At 38.6% G+C, this 20,045-nt stretch overlaps 3 protein-coding genes across 5 annotated transcripts in view; 1 reads left to right on the top strand and 2 right to left on the bottom strand.

Annotated features, from left to right (window-relative positions):
* RAD9B (RAD9 checkpoint clamp component B) overlaps nucleotides 1-2,064 on the bottom strand; it is a 22,697-nt gene extending 20,633 nt beyond the window's left edge. The window contains exon 1 of the mRNA XM_040250704.1: nucleotides 1,825-2,064. Within this exon, the coding sequence (XP_040106638.1) occupies nucleotides 1,825-1,861 (37 nt within the window). The 5' untranslated portion in view covers nucleotides 1,862-2,064. The remainder of the gene's footprint in view (nucleotides 1-1,824) is intronic.
* On the top strand, nucleotides 1,951-9,322 carry VPS29 (VPS29 retromer complex component). 2 transcript variants are annotated; one of them, XM_040250770.1, is made up of 5 exons: nucleotides 2,074-2,151; nucleotides 4,190-4,201; nucleotides 6,429-6,620; nucleotides 8,340-8,575; nucleotides 8,817-9,322. In XM_040250770.1, exons 1-5 carry the CDS (start codon nucleotides 2,149-2,151, stop codon nucleotides 8,932-8,934), a joined length of 561 nt encoding a protein of 186 aa, XP_040106704.1. In that variant the 5' UTR covers nucleotides 2,074-2,148; the 3' UTR covers nucleotides 8,935-9,322. The 2 variants fall into 2 exon arrangements, with proteins under 2 accessions (XP_040106705.1, XP_040106704.1); XM_040250771.1 differs by lacking the exon at nucleotides 4,190-4,201 and having other exon boundaries at nucleotides 1,951-2,151.
* Nucleotides 8,981-19,916, bottom strand: FAM216A (family with sequence similarity 216 member A). Of its 2 annotated transcripts, none has more exons than XM_040250743.1 (7): nucleotides 19,405-19,916; nucleotides 17,796-17,836; nucleotides 14,395-14,510; nucleotides 13,232-13,361; nucleotides 12,971-13,151; nucleotides 12,017-12,099; nucleotides 8,981-10,835 (listed from the first exon to the last, which is right to left on the bottom strand). In XM_040250743.1, the coding sequence occupies exons 1-7, from the start codon at nucleotides 19,494-19,496 to the stop codon at nucleotides 10,717-10,719; spliced, it is 762 nt and encodes a 253-aa protein (XP_040106677.1). In that variant the 5' UTR covers nucleotides 19,497-19,916; the 3' UTR covers nucleotides 8,981-10,716. The 2 variants fall into 2 exon arrangements, with proteins under 2 accessions (XP_040106677.1, XP_040106678.1); XM_040250744.1 differs by having other exon boundaries at nucleotides 17,802-17,836; nucleotides 19,405-19,875.
* Between the last annotated feature and the right edge of the window lie 129 nt (nucleotides 19,917-20,045).

Below are 20,045 nucleotides of genomic sequence, written 5' to 3'. Positions count from 1 at the left end.
TAAATGTATACCCCTTACTGCAAAAAAACAAAAGTGTGAAAACAGAGCATATAGAAAATGGTTCAAAAGGTTTTCATAACTTCACAGGTGGCAAAGTCAAAACAAGTTATAAGAGAGAAATTAGAGGCATTCAAGATATATCTCTGATGCTTGATCTTGCCAGAAAACATAGTTAGATGCCCTGTCATAAACAATAGCTAGACCTGGATGAAATACTGGTCTGATTCGGTATGACACTGTTAGTGTTCTTAAAAATTATGAGTACGTAAAAAAAATATATATATAGCAAACAGATATGGGATACTATGCTTCAATTGAGTGAACTCCGGGAGTTGGTGATGGACAGGGAGGCCTGGCGTGCTGCAATTCATGGGGTCGCAAAGAGTCGGACACGACTGAGCGACTGAACTGAACTGAACTGATATCAATTCATGGAAAAGGAGAAACAAAGGAAAAATAATCCTAGAATGTAAAATCATATTATGCTTAAGAATCAGAGTTGGGAGCATCATACTATGATTGGTCCAGTGGTTAGGAGTCTGCACTAAGATCCCACAAGCCACATGGCATGTTAAGAAGGAGATGGGGGGAAAGAATCAGAGCTGGAGGTGCGGGCCTCAAACTAACATAGGAGGACTATGGAAAAAAAAAGAAAGTGGCCCTTTTTTAACACTTCACATTCACCACATTTTCCTGCTGCTGCTGCTGCTGCTAAGTCGCTTCAGTTGTGTCCGACTCTGTGCGACCCCATAGACAGCAGCCCACCAGGCTCCCCCATTCCTGGGATTCTCTAGGCAAGAATACTGGAGCTAGCTAATGAAGACCTTTTGTTCATTCAGTTAATATTCACTGAGCCCTGTTCATTCAGTTAATATTCACTGAGCCCCTAGCAGGTTCCAAGAATATAAGCCAAGGCAATGGGGGTATAGCAATGAACAAGACAGGTTTACAGTTCCCACCCTCACAGTGCTTAGGTTCTGGAGAAAAAACAAAATTAAAGAATCATACAAATTATCACTTATTGAGAACTAAGGTACACACTGAAAAAGAGAACTTTCTAGAACTCTGAAAACATGCAACAGTGGGGATGTTTTTCTTTCCTTTCCTGCTCATTAATACCGGTCCATAGATGCCCTCAACATACAGGAACCAGCTGTGACACAAGATGCCTTTCAATGATCATTTTCAGATTATGATCTGTAGAAAACCATTACTTTTCGAAACAGACTTTCTGGAGTAACTTACATGTTTAAAGTACCATTTATAATAAGGATTAGTTCTTTTACACTACCATTTGTTACTGAGCTCTTTACCTGCATTTCATTCCTACAATACTATAATGAAGATGCTGTTATAATTCTCATTTCACAGATGAGGAAACTGAGCCCCGAAGGGATTCAATGGCTTGTCCCAGGTCATACTTTTTAAAATGGTAGAATTTGGAATGAAAACGAGGTTTATGCTTTTCTCATCGCTCTAAAATACTTTTAACTGTCCAAGCGTTATTTTTCCCAATTTCCCACACAGTCCTTATCACCCCGAGTTTGAGGCCTACCCTTCCACTACCTGTCCCGGTGGTGCAACTTCATTTAATGGACATCAATGAATATAAATAATACGCATAAATAAAAGCAGATGAGCCTTCATTTGCACCTCAGAAGTTAACAGGACCCTGGGTGAGTGGATGCTGCCTATGGCCAGGCCTTCTGTCCCTTAGGCATAAAGGCAAAGGTCAAGAAATGAGACGACGTTGGAAACGTCCCCACGCCCACAAACCCTAAGCTTTCCCTTTTTTACACAGGAAGGCAAGACAGGCCTCTGCACCTTTCACCTGACTGCCGCTCATCACGCATTTCAGCATGGCTGCAACTCCTAAAAAGTAACGTCACACGGCACGCCTCAGAGCGAGGGCCCCAGATGTTGCCCGGATGTTGCCCGCGCTTCGAAACTTCGCGATTTTGCCCCCACCCCATGTGTCAAAGAGCAACTTCGCTTTACGGCGGGGTAGGGCCCGCGCGAGCCTCCGTAGAACGGTCTCTTGCTGACCTCTCATTTCATTGGTGTTGAACGAGGTGGGCGGGTCGCCGAGAAGCGTGAGGAAGAGAAGGCGGCGGCGATTGTGGTGACTGAGCGGAGCCCAGTGACAGGATGGTGAGTACCGCAGTTGCGACCACGGAGGCCTGCCTCTCGGCTGAGGTTCTGCGTCGTTGGGAGCCGCTGGGAGTCTCTGGGCGAGGGCTTGGGTGATCCTGGAGGCCGTGACGGGCGCGACTGCGGCCTGGGCTGGTGCCTGGGGAAAGGCAAAGGAGGAAAGAGAGCGGCCACCTCTGGGTGCGGCCAGCCCGGGCCTTGCATCCCGGCCCCAGGGGCCGGAGGACGTCTGAAGGCGGAAAGGGCCACTCTCAGCTGCTGCTTCTGTCACGAGACCCGCACGCCCGAGCCGGGGAAGGCTTTGGGCCTGTGCCTTGGGAGTCCCCGAGAAAGGAGCCGCGGGATCCCCTCCGTTTCCAGACGTTTCCTAGCTCTTTTCCCGCAAAAAGCACCTCCCGCTGGTTGGTAACCCACTGGTTACCACCCCCATGTGGCGAAAACTGACTTCTCGGATGCAAAACGGGAAGAAGCGAGTAGAATTATGTACCCATTTTAATTTGCTGTCTGGGGAAAGGGGATAATAAGTCTCCTTTCTCCCCTGAAATAACGTGCAGCTGCCATTGAAATGTGGCGGTGTCCCCTTAAAGGACTGGACTTGGCTTTTTTTTTTTTTGCTTTTAAGAATTGCTGGAACTACTTGCTTCTTCAGGAGATTGCGACCCTTTAGAGTAGAATTCCTTAGTAGGTTTCGAACTGATTTTGTGAGTACGTATGTTCTTCTAGTTAAAGGGCCATTATTGGCGGCCGAGAGGAATTTGGGAAGCTTTACCTCATTGTCCATCGGATTGCCCCGGACCGGCCCATCACCCCCTCACCCCCAATAAGTCGGCACCCCTAAGACCTTCCTACGTGAAAACTTGGGAGCTACTGCTGGAGAGGCCTAATAGCTGTAATCAGATTTTCAAAGTGCCCTTGATTTTCTGAAAAGTTAAGAACGGTTTAAAAGGAGCTCTGTTGATCTTGGTGTTTGTTGATAAAAAGGGACTTCTCTCTGTGATGAACATCCAGTGCATTTTTAAGAAAATCGTGATTCTATAACAAGCAACCTTTAAGGTGCCTTATAAACGTGACATTCGTGATCTGTGGTTCTTTAGTACTTTGTATATGTTAGAGACCCTAATCTTACTTATGATTTTTGCTTCTAAACAGACTCCAGATTAGAGTAGTCCAGTTAACATTAATTTTGAGACATCTTATCCTGGGGAGAAGATGAAATTACCTGACATGATTTAAGTATTCATGTTTCTGAGGTTTTTTTGAGAGGTAGTTTTTCAGGGTAGTTGTACTGAAGTAGTTTCACTTTTCATGTGAAATAGAACTGGGCAAGGTTTAGAGCATTGATGGATTCTTTTACAATTAAAAGCATTTTATTTGGTAAAGAGACTAAAAATGTTTAATATTCAGCAGTATCCAGAGTCTGTGGGCGACAAATTTAGGTGTGGGGAAAAGTCCAGTTTTAGCTGGAGGAGGGTGTCTGCTTCTGTCATCCAGTATCTGGTGACTTGATGATGTATTCATAGTGCTGTGTTAGATCTTCTGTACAAAAAAATGACCTAGCTGCAGCATAATTTTCCAACTACTAGAATTTTAAACATAAGAGGATTAAAGTCAATGTATTTAAAGAAGAATTAAGCCTAAAGAATCCAGAAAATGTTAGCTTTCATTTAAGCTATCGGTGGTGAATTTTCCAAATTGTTTTGTAAAATTCTAAACAGAACAACAAACCAAAAGGGATAGGCGTCAAAGTGGAGAGTGAGATTAAGAAAATTAGAAGATTGTAAATGTGTGTTTGTGTGTGTGTGTGATATTTAATAGTACAGCAAATGGTTCTTTTGGTATTGTTTTGAGCAAAGCTGATTTTTAACATTTTCTTTCATAACACTCAGAAATCATTAACAATTGTTTGCTTATTCATTTGATGAGTTTTTTGTTCTTTTTTGGTTTGTTTCTTTTCGTTGCTTTCTTTTAACATTGGTCATGTTTCACCCTTTTTTTTTTTCATTCCCCTGTCTGCAATCAACTTCTTCATTCCACTAAGGCTGGGCACAGAGTAAGTTTCTTCTCTTAGCTCCTACTAACAGTGGTGGTGGGGTGGCTGATTACTGGGATTTCACCCTTTTACAGTCTATCAAATAGCAAGTAACCAAATTTTCTATGCTTTGATTAGATTGGTTCTTTATTTAAATTTAACAAGACTGCCATTTCCAGAATCTTTTGCCATCTTAAAAGACTCTATGTAATCTATGTCTAACCTGCACTGTCAAAGTGTGGAATTTGGGCAAAGACGCTGCTCAAAGTATGACATTTGTTATGTGAAACTGTTCCCCATATAACTTCATTAGCTGCAGGAAACCAGAGTCCTAGTAAGGATCCTTATTAATTTGAAATAATTTCTTTGTAGCCTTTCATTGTTACATCTTTAAACTGCTAATAGTGTAGGTACACTTAGGTATAATCCACAGTACATTATAGAATTCAGGTTATTGATCATTATAAAGTACTATGTTTTATGAATGTTCGTTCAGCCACACTCAGATTGAACAGCTCATTCATGATTAATCCCAAACATTTTCAACCTGTTACAGTCATATACCCTTAATTTATGTGTTTGATGTTTTTTTTTTTTTTTTTTTAATATAGAAATCTTTTTTTTTTTACCTTTTTCTTAAATGCCAGCTTCCCACATTAACTATGCACTTCAGTCCATATCTGAAGGGATCCCCCTCTAAAGATGAAGATTGTTCTATCTGCAGGTACTTTTGTATTGATTACCACTGAGGGTGGAAGCTTTGTGGTGGTTTTTAGTTTTACAGATGTTTTGTCCACTGAGATCTGGATTGAAACAATATAAGTAGTCATTGAGCAAATACCAGCTGAAACTACTCTTTGTAAAGAAGCTTATTTAATAATTTCTTTTAAAGTGCATGGGTTTTGTTACCTTGTGTTACTTTGGTTACTGTATGTTCTGTTGACATTTCCTTTGGTTTGTAATCATTTTGATATTTGCTGCAAGACGAATCAAGCTTATTGTGGTAATAATTTTAATTTTACACCTTTTGATTAATTTTAATTTACAAAGTCCGTGGTGGCCAAACTTTTCTGTTGATCTCGTTTAAGACAGTTAATATTTTCTTTGGTAATATCAAGGAATAGTCATACCTTCTTTGAAACCAGTTAAAGGGCTTCTACATTTATGGATGGGACGTCTGTGTGGAAAGACATCCTGTTGTAGAAAGAAGGTGCCTGTACTGTCTATGGCCATACCACCCTGATCTCCTCTGAAGGTGCTTATAGTAATCCACGTGGAGAAATTGATTCTGTTGTCCTTTGGAGGGCAGATAACTATTTTTATATGACCTTTTTGACAATATTCTGTTAAATGATGTATACATGTGAAATCTTGAAATTTTAAAATTAAAAATTCACAGAATTGAGGTTTTTAAATTCTTGTGTTTATGTGCAGAATTTGTTTTTATCATCTGAGATTGTGTTCCAACTCTAAACCACCTCCTGCTGAGTTATCACTTATTTGGTTGATCTTCCTTTCTTTTTTTAATGCTCTAATGTACATGAAAATTGTGATTTGTTATTTTAAGTTTGGGAACTAAACTGAGGATATATAGGCAGTTTAATCCAGACAAAAATATGACAGGATTTCTAACAATGAAAGAAAGCGAGGATAACAAAGATTACAATTCAAAAGCACGTTTGTCCTACTGAAACTCTTTGAGGCATAGGCTGTTTTTATTTTTCTGTAATGTATGGTTAATATTTTAAGTAACAAATATTGTAAATTTTGGCTACTCTTCCTCCAAATAGTTGTCAACATAGTAAATTATAGAGTAAACTTTTTTCTCTATCATTATAATTTTAACCATTCTTTTTATTAATGTCCCTGGAATCAATATATGTTGTACATTTAAAACTGCAGAAATATGAATTACCATATCAAATTCCATAGGGTTCAGTTTTCAATTTTTTTATGGAGTTTAATTTTATAGGTCTCTAAATGAATTGCTTTAGAAAGCTTGGCTTTATTCTCAATAAATAGAATGGTTACTTGTATTGTGTGTATACCTATTTATGACCAAAATAAACTAAGATTGATTTAGAATCACATGTATTATTAAAATGTTCATGATAGGAACTGTGTGAATAAGTTCTGCTCTTTGGGGTTCTGGAGTCTGATTAATTTAAAAGAGGAATTATGGGAGGAGAATATCTTATTTTGAAATCATGTTTAACATTACACCTTTTCTCACCTTGACACTTTAAAGTTGGTGTTGGTATTAGGAGACCTGCACATCCCACATCGGTGCAACAGTTTGCCAGCTAAGTTCAAAAAACTGCTGGTGCCAGGGAAGATTCAGCACATTCTCTGCACTGGAAACCTTTGCACCAAAGAGAGTTATGACTATCTCAAGACTCTGGCTGGCGATGTCCATATTGTGAGAGGAGACTTCGATGAGGTGATGTACTTCCCTTTGCCTTCCCAAATACTTCCTTTTTCTTTTTTTTTTTTCTTGTTGCGTTGACTATATACTCATGAAATATTTCCTTTTCTTGATTCTTATATATGTATAAGCTTTGTTTTTTAGACCAGAGTTTCTCAACTGTTAAGGTGTTTTTTTTTCCCCTAGTGTTCCAGTGAAAACATACTATATGCAAAGTTTGAAAATGGCTGATTTTAGACTGCTTATTAAACGTTACATACTTGTTCTAACTGAACTGATACGGTTTTGTTTCTATTTTTTGTCGTGCTATCATTTAGAATGCAAAGTTTTGTTAGGAATTTAACTGCCACCATCTCTGCTACCCGTTCTAAGCCACTATATCACTTTACTGTGTCCAACTTCCTGATTCTACCCTTGCTTCCTCCATAGTTTGTTCTCCAAGTAGCAGCCAGAGTGACCTCTTATAGGTGAAGTAAGATCAGATCACCTCTCTGCTAAAAATTCTACCATGGCTCCCTATCTCAAGGGTTAACTGTAAACAGGCATGAAGGAGTTGTGAGGAGCGGGTAGACTGTTTTGTATCTTGACTGTGGCAGCACGACTATATGTGTTTGTCAAAACTCCTTGAATTGTATACCAGAAAGAGTAATTTTCCTGTATGGAAGTTATATCTCCATAAATCTTGCCTTAGAGAAAAAATAAGGAGTCCTAAAGTTCCAACTTTGCCTATTAATTAATACTGGGATTTTAGGCAAGCTGTATCCTCTTTCTTAGTTCCCTACTATGTAAATAAGATTGGAATAGATGATTTTTAAGACCCCTGCCAGTGTTAACACTGTATGATCAAGCTTAGTAAACCTGACTCTAGTGTGGAATTTTTATTTTGTATTTCTGGAAATAGAAGATTTTTCATAAATTAACTTCGCTGGTGCTCCTTTTTTTTTCAGTTAAGTTTGAATAAACTAGAGTTGGCATGAAGGTGGGATGAGGGTTGGGGGTGATGAAATAGGAAAGGGCAGACATCTTGTTAACAGAGTATAGTTTGGATTATTAAAAATATATTAGTTCTGTTTGTGATATGCTAGTTTCAGTAGCAAGAATTAAATTTTTTTTGCTTCTAATTTGCTAATAAATTCACCAACCCTGGAGGCATGCTTCCAGGGTTTAGATCTTGGCTTAAGCAGTTAATAAACTGTGACGTTAGGCAAGCTATGTTAACTTCTCTGTACCTTATTTTCCTCATCCATAAAGTGGAGGTCAAAATGAAACCTACCTCTTAGGGTTGTTTGTAAGTATTACATAGGTTGACATTTATAACCTCTTGGAAGAGTGCCTGGTTCATACTAAGTGCTACATAAGTGTTAACTATCATTATTATTCTAAGCCATTAACTATTAAAGCCTGGGATGTAATTTCAACACATCCTAGCTTACAGGTCATATTCCTTGGATTCTTAGAGGAAACACAAATTTGGGGGAATTACTTTGTAAAGAACTCATAGTCTATAAAAATAAGCTCAATAAAGAGATTGCACGATACATTCCAGTTCTCCTGAAGGAAGTTATGTTTTGAGCAGTTACAGCCTTAGATTGCGAAGAAATCAGATATTTAACAGATTTGTTGGTTGTGGCGCACTGTTTCAAAACACCAATATGAGATTGATTATTTAAAAGAAAGTTATTTATAAACATCAGTATCTCTAAAATATTTTTTTATGTCTATTTCATATTTTAGAATCTGAATTATCCAGAGCAGAAAGTTGTGACTGTTGGGCAGTTCAAAATTGGTTTGATCCATGGACATCAAGTTATTCCATGGGGAGATATGGCCAGCCTAGCCCTATTGCAGAGGCAGTTTGATGTGGACATTCTTATTTCAGGACATACACATAAATTTGAAGCATTTGAGCATGAAAATAAATTCTACATTAATCCAGGTTCTGCCACTGGAGCATATAATGCCTTGGAAACGTGAGTAGTATGCAATTTGGGGGTTTTATAAAGTTAATAATTGCACATGTGACATTTCGTAAAAGATAAATATGATCATTTAAATAATTACAGCCTTTTTGGCAGTATTCTATTGATGATTCTCTTTAATATGTCTAACAACCAGATTTCTCCTTGAATCCCAGTTGTCATCCTAAGTTGAAATTTATAATGCTATGGCTTTTTAATACAAAACAATGACATTATTTATATTTTCTTCCAGAAACATTATTCCTTCATTTGTGTTGATGGATATCCAGGCTTCTACAGTTGTCACTTATGTGTATCAGCTAATTGGAGATGATGTGAAAGTAGAACGAATCGAATACAAAAAGTCTTAAAGCCAGGCCTGTCCTGTTGATTTTTCTGCTGGGCTTTTTTTTTTTCTTTCATTCCCCTGTTCAACTCAAGTAATTAAACATTTAAGAGCCACAAAATTGTTATCACTTTTATAATATTTTGCAGTAAAATATATCATCTTCTGTTAATACAGTGTTGGAGCTTCTTGTAAACTATAAGATTATATTTAGTTTAAGTATATGATTTCTATGAAAAAATGTTCACTACACAGTAAATGGTCACATGTTAAGAAAAATTTAGCCTTGTAAATATCTTCATAGTTGATATTTGGAACTTTATTACCAAAGTAGTGCATGAAGAGGAAGAACCTAGACTTTCTTGTATACATTTTTCTCTTCTCCAGTAATAAACAGTTACCTTTCATTTATACTTTCTTGGTTAAACTGTGTTTTAATTTTAAAAAATCATGAAAATAAGAGGCCAGATGAAACTGCAGACAAGTGTTACAGTGATAAGGTAGATGACTTCAGAGCTCATTCCTTAACAACTGTTCTAGATCATAATGTTGGACTCAGGTTTTATTTTCTAAATAGTATACCATATTGACATAGTAAATCCAGTGATTTTTCAGACTGTTGCTTTTAAATGCCCTGTTCTTTTAAGTTTTAACAACAAAATTTTGCAAACATTAATGTTTAATTCAGGAAGATACATGCACCCCAGTGTTCATAGCAGTATTATTTACAATTGCTAAGATATGGAAAGAACCTAAGGATTCATCAACAGATGAATGGATGAAGAAGATGTGGTGAATATTACTCGCCATTAAAAAAAGTGAAATTTTGCCATTTGCAGAAACATGGATAGACTTGGAGGGTATTATGCTAAAGTCAGGGAAAGACAGATTACTGTAGATATCACTTGTTTGTGGAATCTAAAAAATAAACTAGTGAATATAACAAAAAGGAAACATGGATATAGAGAACAAACTAGTGGTTACAGGGGGAGAGGCAAGACAGGAATAAGAGGATCAACAGGTACAAACTTAAAATATAAATAAGCTACAAGGATATATTGTATAACATAGGGAATATAGCCAATATTTTATAACTAAAAATGGAGTATAACCTTCAAAAATTGTGAATCACTATGTTGTATACCTAAAACTTACATAATATTGTATATCAACTGTACCTCAAAAAATTAAAAAAAAAATTTTTTTAAACACTGAATTTAGAAGGTAAGAACACTAGAGTGAAAATGTAATGTGACTAGTTCTTTTGTTAGTACAACTGTTGTACTGTTGTATTAAAACTTAAAGCTTTAGTTTGAGAGTCCAAGTGTTTGGCAATTTTCATAAAATAGGGCAAATTGATATTTCTATTTTTAAGTTCAAGAAGATAATACTTATTGAGCACCTTCTCTACAAGGCAGGGTATTATCTCTATCAAAGGCTGTTCTATATCAGGATGTTCAGAGTTTTCCTCAGCCTGAGGAAAATACTTCTAGGATATTCTAATGTTGCTATTTTAGGACTTGTAAACAAAATTATACAATGCATTTGTCAGCTTTAAAGAAAAATAATTCAGATTTTAGGTGACAATAAATTTTAATTGTATCTAGGAATACAAGCATGTGTTACACATAAATTTTATTACATAAATATCAGTAGTGCATGAAACTACATCAAACTTTTTATGTTGTGGTAAAAGTTTCTGAACAAACTAAAATTACTTGAATAACAATACCGCCCTAAATGTAGAGAGAGGACACAATTCACAGTCCCTTCCCCCACCTTTGGCACATCATCAATACTCAGGTTGTCAAGTTAACATCAGATGTTCTCCCTGTTCTTCAATTGACATTGATTGCATACACTTATTTAGTAAATCTTCTTCCTTTTTTTCTTCATTCATGTATGATTCAGAATCATTTGTAGAAACTGAAGGGAAAATAAGAGTCTATAAGCGTTTGTCATAAACTTCCTGTAATTTTCAAAATTTCATGACTTCCCCCTCCCCCTAAATATCTCATTTTTAATTTAAAAGTAAGTTGCCTAATACTGTATTCTAATCAGGTTGTATTATAGCAAATTCTCTGCTACTAAGTACTGTTTCCCCATTGCTTTGCAAAAATCTTTTCACTGGGGGAAGTTAGAGCTTTAGTATTCTCCATTCCTTAAGTTTCTTCTCGTTTCCTTTTCCTCTGTGGTTTCCTTCAGGTGTTCTTTTTGGAACCATACTTACGTTCTACCCTGCCATTTCCCTCATTTCTTGGGTAGGCATAGTATGGTATTTACAGCAGAGCTGGGCAGTGCTGTCACACAGCAGTTCAGAAGGCCTAACTTCCCTACTTCCTACACACTTCTCTCCTACTGTGGAAATAACTAGGTAACTGTTTAACTTCCACTTAATCCTTTCCACTTTATCAATTCTGAGAAATACCTCTGAGCATTCAGTCTTCCTTCCTCTTTTGCCTTTTTCATTTTGTCATACTTGGGGCAGAAAGATCCTTTAAGCCAGTCCTTCCTAAATGTGGATTTATCTGAGTAGCTCTGTAAAATTTTGCTAATAGGTTGGTTTGCTTCCTCTGGTTTGTTGAATATTAAACAAAATGGTATAGGTGATACAGCCCTTTGTTAACTATTTGATGCATACAAAATTTGCTGTTAGGGTATTTCCCTGGTGGTTCAATGGTTAAGACTGCTTCCACTGCAGGGGGCACAGGTTCGATCCCTGGTCAGGGAACTAAGATCTCTCATGTTGCACAAGTAGCCAAAAAAATGTTTTCAATGCTGTCTGTCAAAAAATTACACTATCTCATAAAAGAAGTGCTGTGGCATGAAAAGGTCATGTTTATGACTCTAAGTTCTGACAAATTTCATTATCCGCTAAATCTCTGGCCTTGACTATAATATCTTTACTTAGAAATACATTGAATCTTAACTTCCCTGACCACTGTTCTTTTATGTGGAAACAGAAATCGATTTCATGTTTTGTTTGGAGTAGTAAGCAAATCACACTTCAAAAATTTAATGTCTTTAATAGAAATGGAGCTATATTGGGTTTAATATTTTTAAAGCATAACATCTTTAAAAACATATATTAAAAATTCCACATTTACCTGATTTCATGAACAGTCTGCCTGGTTTTCTAAAAATCTTCAATGATTTACACCTTGTTTTAGATGCATATCCAGTTTTTAAACTGCAAGAAAGAGAAGCATCTTAATTGGAACTAGCAAAGTGCACAGTTGTCTAATATATGTGGAAGACCATACAAATTTTTATTAAGCTGCCGACATCACCAAAGAGACCCTTTTAGCCCCTGAATTCTCACATGACTTAACCCTGAGATGCAAAGCTATCAGTTGTAGCATAGGTTGAATAATCAGGCATCTTAATCTCTTTTTTCCTTTTTGGTTTATAGTATTCTATTCCCCTATGCAGAAGCCACCGTATACTTCTCCTTTTGGAAGAGTTTGTATTATTTTGAATTTAAGAGGGAATCATTTAAAAGGGTTCTAGCTGATCGAAATTTTTACAACTCCACAAAATTCTAAAAGCAGTAGCAGGACTTGTGGCAGAGTGGCTAAGAATCTGCCTGCCAATGCAGGCGACATGGATCCTATCCCTGGTCCAGGAAGATTCCACAAGCCACAACTACTGAGCCCACCCTCTTCAGCCCCTGAGCCACAACTACTGGAGCCTGCCTGCTGCATCTGCTGAAGCCTGTGCACCAAGGGCCTGTGCTCAACAAGAGAAACCACCTCAATGAGAAGCCAGTGCACTTCAACGAAGAGTAGCCCCTGCTCGCTGCAACTGGAGAGAAGTCCATGCAAAGCAACAAAGACCCAGTGCAGCCAAAAATAAATAAAATTACACATATTTTTAAAAAAGCAGTAGCATATCCCAGTCAGCTCAATAAAGAGACCGTAAGATAGCATTCTTTTGTGCCTTCGTCCAACCTATTCTGAACTTAAAGTGAACTTATAAGGAACATGAGAAATAACATCATTTAGCTACTCTTCAAGTAAAGTTGGGGGTACATTTTTTCTCTGAAACAAAAGGAAACAGACCCTTCTTTGTTTCTCACTGGTCGCCAAAGCGAATGTTTTATCATCTCAGGTGCAGATGCAGCTGCAATGTTAGAAGGTCCCAAGTCCTCTCTCTCCAGCTGGTGTCTCCATGTAGTACAGGGGTAATGCTGCTTCTGTGAGGAACAAGAACTGAGGTGGCCCCTGTGATGAGTGAGGACACCTGTACACAAATCACCTCTGTTAGAATGCTCTCTTGTTTCTTGTGAGAACTATTGAGAAACTACCTGGAGGTACACCTGCCTGGCTTTTGGGAGCTGCGCTGGATCACATGCATGTAGTGCCTCTTCATTAAAGTCCTCAGATAGTTTGCATTATAGATCTTCGCAATGCTACAGAGGTAGCGCTTCTCGACTAAGGTGAGGTCTGGATGCTAAAAGACAAAATGTATAGGCTGCATTGTAGAACAGAGGTTGGCAATATTCCGTATCTGAAAGGATGAAATGTTCAGGAGTGTCGTACCATCTGTACATTTTACTTATGCAAATTCAACTATATTAATCTGGCTCAAAATTTACCAATTTGCACACCTCTTTAATAACTGTAATTTACATTGCTCTGGAGAGGTTAATTCTGGCAGCTATGATCTTTAATGGATAATACAGATCAACAGTCATGAAATACTTGTTGCCATTTTCTTGCTTGCTTTTAATTTTAGAGTCCTTGAGCAAAATCTTTATGAGGTTGGGTTTCTATCTCTAGAGTGGAACTTTCCTCAGGCATCTTTGTGCTTGGGGCACTAAGCTTCCAGAGTGAAGAAATATACATTAAAGCCAAAGTATCATAAAGCATGAAAATATTCCTATGAAAGGGAATCTATAATGATAAAATTCTTGCATTGATTAGTGAGTTTGCTGCTGCTGCTGCTGCTAAGTCGCTTCAGTCATGTCCTACTCTATGCAACCCCATAGATGGCAGCCCACCCCAGCAGATATTTATGGACTCCTCCCTGGTGGCTCAGACAGTAAAGCGTCTGCCTGCAATGCAGGAGACCTGGGTTCGATTGCTGGGTCGGGAAGATGCCCTAGAGAAGGAAATGGCACCCCACTCCAGTACTCTTGCCTGGAAAAGCCCATGGACAGAAGAGCCTAGTAGGTTGCGGTCCATGGGTCGCAGAGTCGGACACGACTGAGCGACTTCACTAGACGATGTGCTGGGTGTACTTGTGTTCTACAGTGCTTTACTCTCTTGAGTGGGTGAGTGAGTGAAGTCGCTCAGTTGTGTCCGACTCTGCAACCCCATGGACACCAGGTTCCTCCGTCCATGGGATTTTCTAGGCAAGAGTACTAGAGTGGGTTGCCATTTCCTTCTCCAGTTACTCTCTTAACTAGATTCAATAAAAAGTTCAACTCTGAATACAAAGACTATTAGCATTTAAATAAAATATTGGTATTTAGTTAGCATACCTTTAGAATGAAAGGCTCTGTCTTTGACTTAGGGCTGTGAATTGTTTGAGGCATTTTCCATAACTCTTGCAGCTTGGCTCTAGGTGAGTTCACTTTGTGTCCATCTTTGATTCTGTCTGTAGGCAAGGACATTATAATGTGAATCTCATGGGCAAAGATTGGTTTAACAACAATTTTATCTGTTTACATGTGTGAGTGATTATTCTGGAATACTAGTTTTAGTCAGACTATTAAATTTGAAGAGACTTTATGATTGCCATGTGGTTTTAGAGCACACAAAAAATCGAAGACATTTATAAATATTTACTATATATAATCATTACATCTGGACAAAATTATTTTGAACTCAGCTGAGATGCAAAGGACTGATGCTAAAGCTGAAACTCCAATACTTTGGCCTCCTCATGCGAAGAGTTGACTCATTGGAAAAGACTCTGATGCTGGGAGGGATTGGGGGCAGGAAGAGAAGGGGACGACAGAGGATGAGATGGCTGGATGGCATCACCGACTCAATGGACGTGAGTTTGAGGGAACTCCGGGAGTTGGTGATGGACAGGGAGGCCTTCAGTTCAGTTCAGTTCAGTTCAGTTCAGTTCAGTTCAGTTCAGTCGCTCAGTCGTGTCCGACTCTGCGACCCCATAAATTGCAGTACGCCAGGCCTCCTGTCCATCACCAACTCCTGGAGTTCACTCAAACTCACATCTGTCGAGTCGGTGACGCCATCCAGCCATCTCATCCTCTGTCATCCCATTTTCCTCCTGCCCCCAATCCCTCCCAGCATCAGAGTCTTCCAAAGAGTCAACTCTTCGCATGAGGTGGCCAAAGTACTGGAGTTTCAGCTTTAGCATTATTCCCTCCAAAGAACACCCAGGACTGATCTCCTTCAGAATGGACTGGTTGGATCTCCTTGCAGTCCAAGGGACTCTCAGGGAGGCCTGGCGTGCTGCAATTCATGGAGTCGCAAAGAGTCGGACACGACTGAGCAACTGAACTGAACTGAGATGCAAACTGTTGACAGTATACTTCTTTAGTTCATTGTCAGACCACACTAAACAGGTATATACATGCAGGACTTGTGCTTTTAAAAGATTTTCAAAAATATTTTATCATTCGACTTCAGTATGTAGTTTCAAAATTTTATATTAGACACAACATAAAATAACACACATTTTGTCCCTTTAATAAGGCACTGTTAAAATGAAGAGCTTTGCATAATTAATTAAAACATTTTTACATAATTTCAGTTATTTCATTGTTTCAAATATGATGTAGGTAGATTAAATTGCCTTTAATAAAAATAAAAACTGAGATGTTTTCGAAGAAGAATGGAAACTAGTTTTTAGCTTCACATATGTTAAGATAACTCAGTATTACTAGCAGTTTGGGGAAAAACAGTGCCTGGCAAAGTTTAATCAGAAAATAACACTTGTTTACATTCCTATCCTCCCCATACACTTCCTCTTTCCAAGCAACCACTGATGCGTTTTCTATCACTATAGCTTAGTTTCTTGAGTTTGCTATAAATGGAAACATACAGTATATATTCTGGTTTTGTCTGACGTCTTTCACTCAATTATTTTGAGATCTATTTATGTAATGTGTAACAATAGATAGTGCCATTTTATTCTTGGGTTTTATTCCATTGCATGTATATACCAGAATTTGATTATCCATCCACTTCTTGATGGAAATCTGGGTTGTTTCCCGTTTGGGGCTATTACAAACAGCTGGCAGAATAAATTCCAAGTTAAAAATCTGTACTAGGTAAACTAAATAAGCACAGTTTTGTTTCCGTTATTATTGATAACAAAGCCACTGTAATTTTACATATTAAACCTTAAATTTAGTTACTTCTTCAAGATTTGGGGAAATTGGATGGTTGGTGCAGATAACTAAGAACTACATTTGCATACTAAAGGACTAGCTAATTTACCAACAAATACAAAATCATCCAGAAATTACATTATGATTGATCCTTAAAACATAATTTGGAATCTGTAATAATAAAACGAACAGCAATTCAACGTACTGAAAGTTTATTTTTTAAGCCTTTTCAAGTCATAAGTGTAGAGTAATTAAGAATATATTTTGTGTGTCCTTGTTAATAGTTCTGAGGTGCATATTAGAACTGGGACTAAAATTTAATTCCTCAGAAGCTTAGCATTTCTTTACAGAAAATGAAATCTTTAAAAACAATAGTTAAACACAACAAACAACCCAGCTGAAAATGGGCTATGGACTTAAATAGACTTTAGATGTCTTCAAAGAAGACATACAAGTGGTTAATGAACACATGAAAAGATGTTCACTATCACTAATCATTAGGGAAATGCAATCAAAATCACAATGGGATATCACTTCGTATCCGTAAGTATGAAAGTTAGAGAAAGTGAAAGTGAAGTCGCTCAGTGGTGTCCAACTCTTTTTGACCCCACGGACTGTAGCCTGCCAGGCTCCTCCATCCATGGGATTCTCAGGCAAGACTACTGGAGAGGGTTGCCATTTCCTTCTCATCAAAAAATGAAAACAAGTGTTAGCTAGGATGTGGAGAAACTGGACCTCTGTGTGTTGCTGCTGGGAATACAAAATGGTGCAGCTGCTGAGGAAACAGTATGGCAGTTCCTCAAAAAATAGAATTGCCATGTGATTCAGCAATTCTATTTTAAAACAACCACATGTATATAAAATAAAGTTATGTGGATATATACACACACACACAAATATGTGTGTTTTTCCTAGGTAACTGTAAGGACTATAAATTTTCCAAGAAAAAGCAAAGTGAATTCAAGTTTTATATATCATTTGAATTGAAATTGCTCACCCACAAAAAGTTAGTGAGAGGTCTTTGGGGGCCTGTCTTAACCTCTTACCTCCAGCAGCTATATCCTTAATTTCAAGTGAGAGGAAAACAATAGCATTGAAAAATATTTTATGTTCTTTGAAGTTGTACAATTGAGAATTTTTTCCTTCAATCTTTGTATTAATATAAACCCCAGGTTATGTTCTGTCCTTTCAACTAACATCAGTTATAAACAGTTCTTTTCAGATTCTCTGCAATTTTGAAGTACTCTTTTGATGTGGGGTATTTTATTTGGGTGCTCCAGGTCTTAGTTGCAGCATATGCGACCTAGTTCTTGCCCAGAGATCAAACTTGGGCCCCCTGAACTGAGAGCACAGAGTCATAGCCACTGAACCACCAGGGAAGTCCCTGATGTGAGATATCTCAGCAGGAGACAAAGACCTGCTGGATTGTTCTTTGAAAATCTTAAAAACTGAGTTTACCAAAGATGCTAATAAAGACTTTTCAAAACTCCATTGTATTAGTTATAGCAAAATTTATTTCTCTTAGCCACATTATTGATGCATATTATTGATGCGTATTATCTGCTTTATATACTCACCAGTACCTTTGGAATTCTGGTAATAAGAATGTCCAGCTGATCTGTTTTAAGAAAAAAAGGATGTATATAATATGTAACAATTGAAAGTTGTATAAGCATTAAATAAAGTATTTTAAATGAAAAATAAAGACAGTATTACACATGCTTTTTACTTTCCATTTCCATCAGATATAATGTCTTGCAAAGCCTTCTCCGATAATTCTGGTTATATCCTAATGACTTCAAGCTTTTTCAAAGTGAATTATCAGAGATTTTTACCATACTATATATAAAGGATTTACTTTAAGCCAGATTTGGCTTTACTTTGTTACAGTCTCAGAATCTAATTCCTACACTGAGCTCAGTGAAGTAATTGGGCTTCTGTGCTATCCATGATATTTTCTTCCTTTATTCTTAATAAAATTATTATATGTAATTTAAGGTGTACTGGAACTAAGTTGGTCTAGAATGTTTGTACAGTTCATTTTTTCAGTTCTCAAATTAAGACAAAACACTCCCCTTTTCCTCTTCCTACAATTTTTTTCAATGACCAATTCATTGATGCTCTGATATACTAGGATCCAGAACTTTGCTAAACACTCTGAGGAGCAGAAAAGAGGAACATAGTACCATCCCATCTTTAGAAGTCATCGATGCACCAAACACATATATACATTTTTAAAGATGGCCATGGGTGCAGCAGGAGCCGTGACTATGGGCTTGAGAGGAACCTCCAGCAGTTCTCACTTTTAGGGAATAACTGATGCAAGGGATGAGGTACTGCCTCCAACAGTAATTTCACCAACTATCTTCAGCGTCCAGAAAATAATAGTAAAGACCCATGGCAGAAACCATTACAATGCTGCTGCTGCTGCTGCTAAGTCACTTCAGTCCTGTCCGACTCTGTGCGACCCCAGAGAGGACAGCCCACTAGGCTCCCCCGGTCCCTGGGATTCTCCAGGCAAGAACACTGGAGTGGGTTGCCATTTCCTTCTCCAAAACCATTACAATATTGTAAAGTAATTATTCTTCAATTAAAAATTAAAATACAAAAAAGTTTCCCAGCAGTTAAAAAAGAAAAAGTAAAAACCTGCTCAAAATGGATTTATGAAAAAGGAACTATTGAGTGAAGAAAATGCCAAATTCAAAGTGCCTCTAAAACTTGTCTCATTACAGATTTTGAATCTCAATTTGACATAAAGGTGACTAATGTCACACAGGGAAATGATTTGTTGACTTGGAAGCGCTCCTTTGAGCCTCTCTTCCCTTGGTGCCTCCCTAACCCCCAACCCCCAGCCTGCCAACCCCTTTTTGTAGAAATACAGTGGCCAGACGGCAAACATTCAAGCAGATTTCGCAGCGCCCCCTGGGACACAAGAAGCACCCAGACGACTGTCGCAGTCACTGCGTTTAGTCAGTCATTGCACCAACCCTTGTCCTCAGCTTTCCTCAGAAGCCCGTCCCCTAAACTGTGAGTCGGCCACAACAAAGGTTCTCCCTTCCTCTCACTTCAGTACACTAGGGACCAGTCCACAGGAGCAGCCAGCTCTCACCCCCCTCCTCTACCCCGGGATCACGACTCAGGGCTGACGGCCATCCTCCCAAATCCCTCAGGGCCCCGCAGCCTCACCCGCCGCCGCCACCCTCGGCCCTGGCCACTGCGGGAGGCTCTGCGGAAGAACTGCACTCCGTCCAGTCGGACACTGGACCTTGGTAGGGCATCTCCTCCTGGGTGCCCTGACCGCGAGCTCTCTGCGAGAGAATCTTTCCCCTTTCCCCTCCTCTGTCAGCACGCGTGCGTCAGGCCGGGAGTTATTGGGGGTGAAGAGGCAGACGCCGGATTCTAGCCCCCTCCGATGAAGTCCGGACACTGCCCGAATAGCTTCGGGAAAGCGGAGAGGGCAGATCCAAGATCCTGGAATTAAGTTGGGCGAGGGGCGGGAGTTCATTAGTTGATTACGCGTTTGTTCATTTGCGCCTTTTTGTGGAAGGGATGCGTCGCAGAAAGGAAGTATAATTTCCCTCTAAAACGAAAGGTGCCTTTCACGTTAGTATCCAGACCCTCTGCAAATTTGCAAATCTTGAAGGTCACCATATAGGTCAAACAGCAGTACGCAAACCAAGGACCAAAGCACCTCGCTGAGGCATGCGGAGCGTTGTCGGTTGTCCGTTATCACCAAGGCAACCAGACCTTGCCAGAATCCCAATTGTTGATTTCCGCCAACTACTTCTGCGCACGCGCAAAACTTCCCGGTACTTTTGGCAAAACGC

Source organism: Oryx dammah, unplaced genomic scaffold (assembly GCF_014754425.2).
Source record: "Oryx dammah isolate SB20612 unplaced genomic scaffold, SCBI_Odam_1.1 HiC_scaffold_12, whole genome shotgun sequence".
In the NCBI taxonomy this organism is placed as follows: domain Eukaryota; kingdom Metazoa; phylum Chordata; class Mammalia; order Artiodactyla; family Bovidae; genus Oryx; species Oryx dammah.
This window is presented reverse-complemented; position numbering and strand designations above follow the sequence as displayed.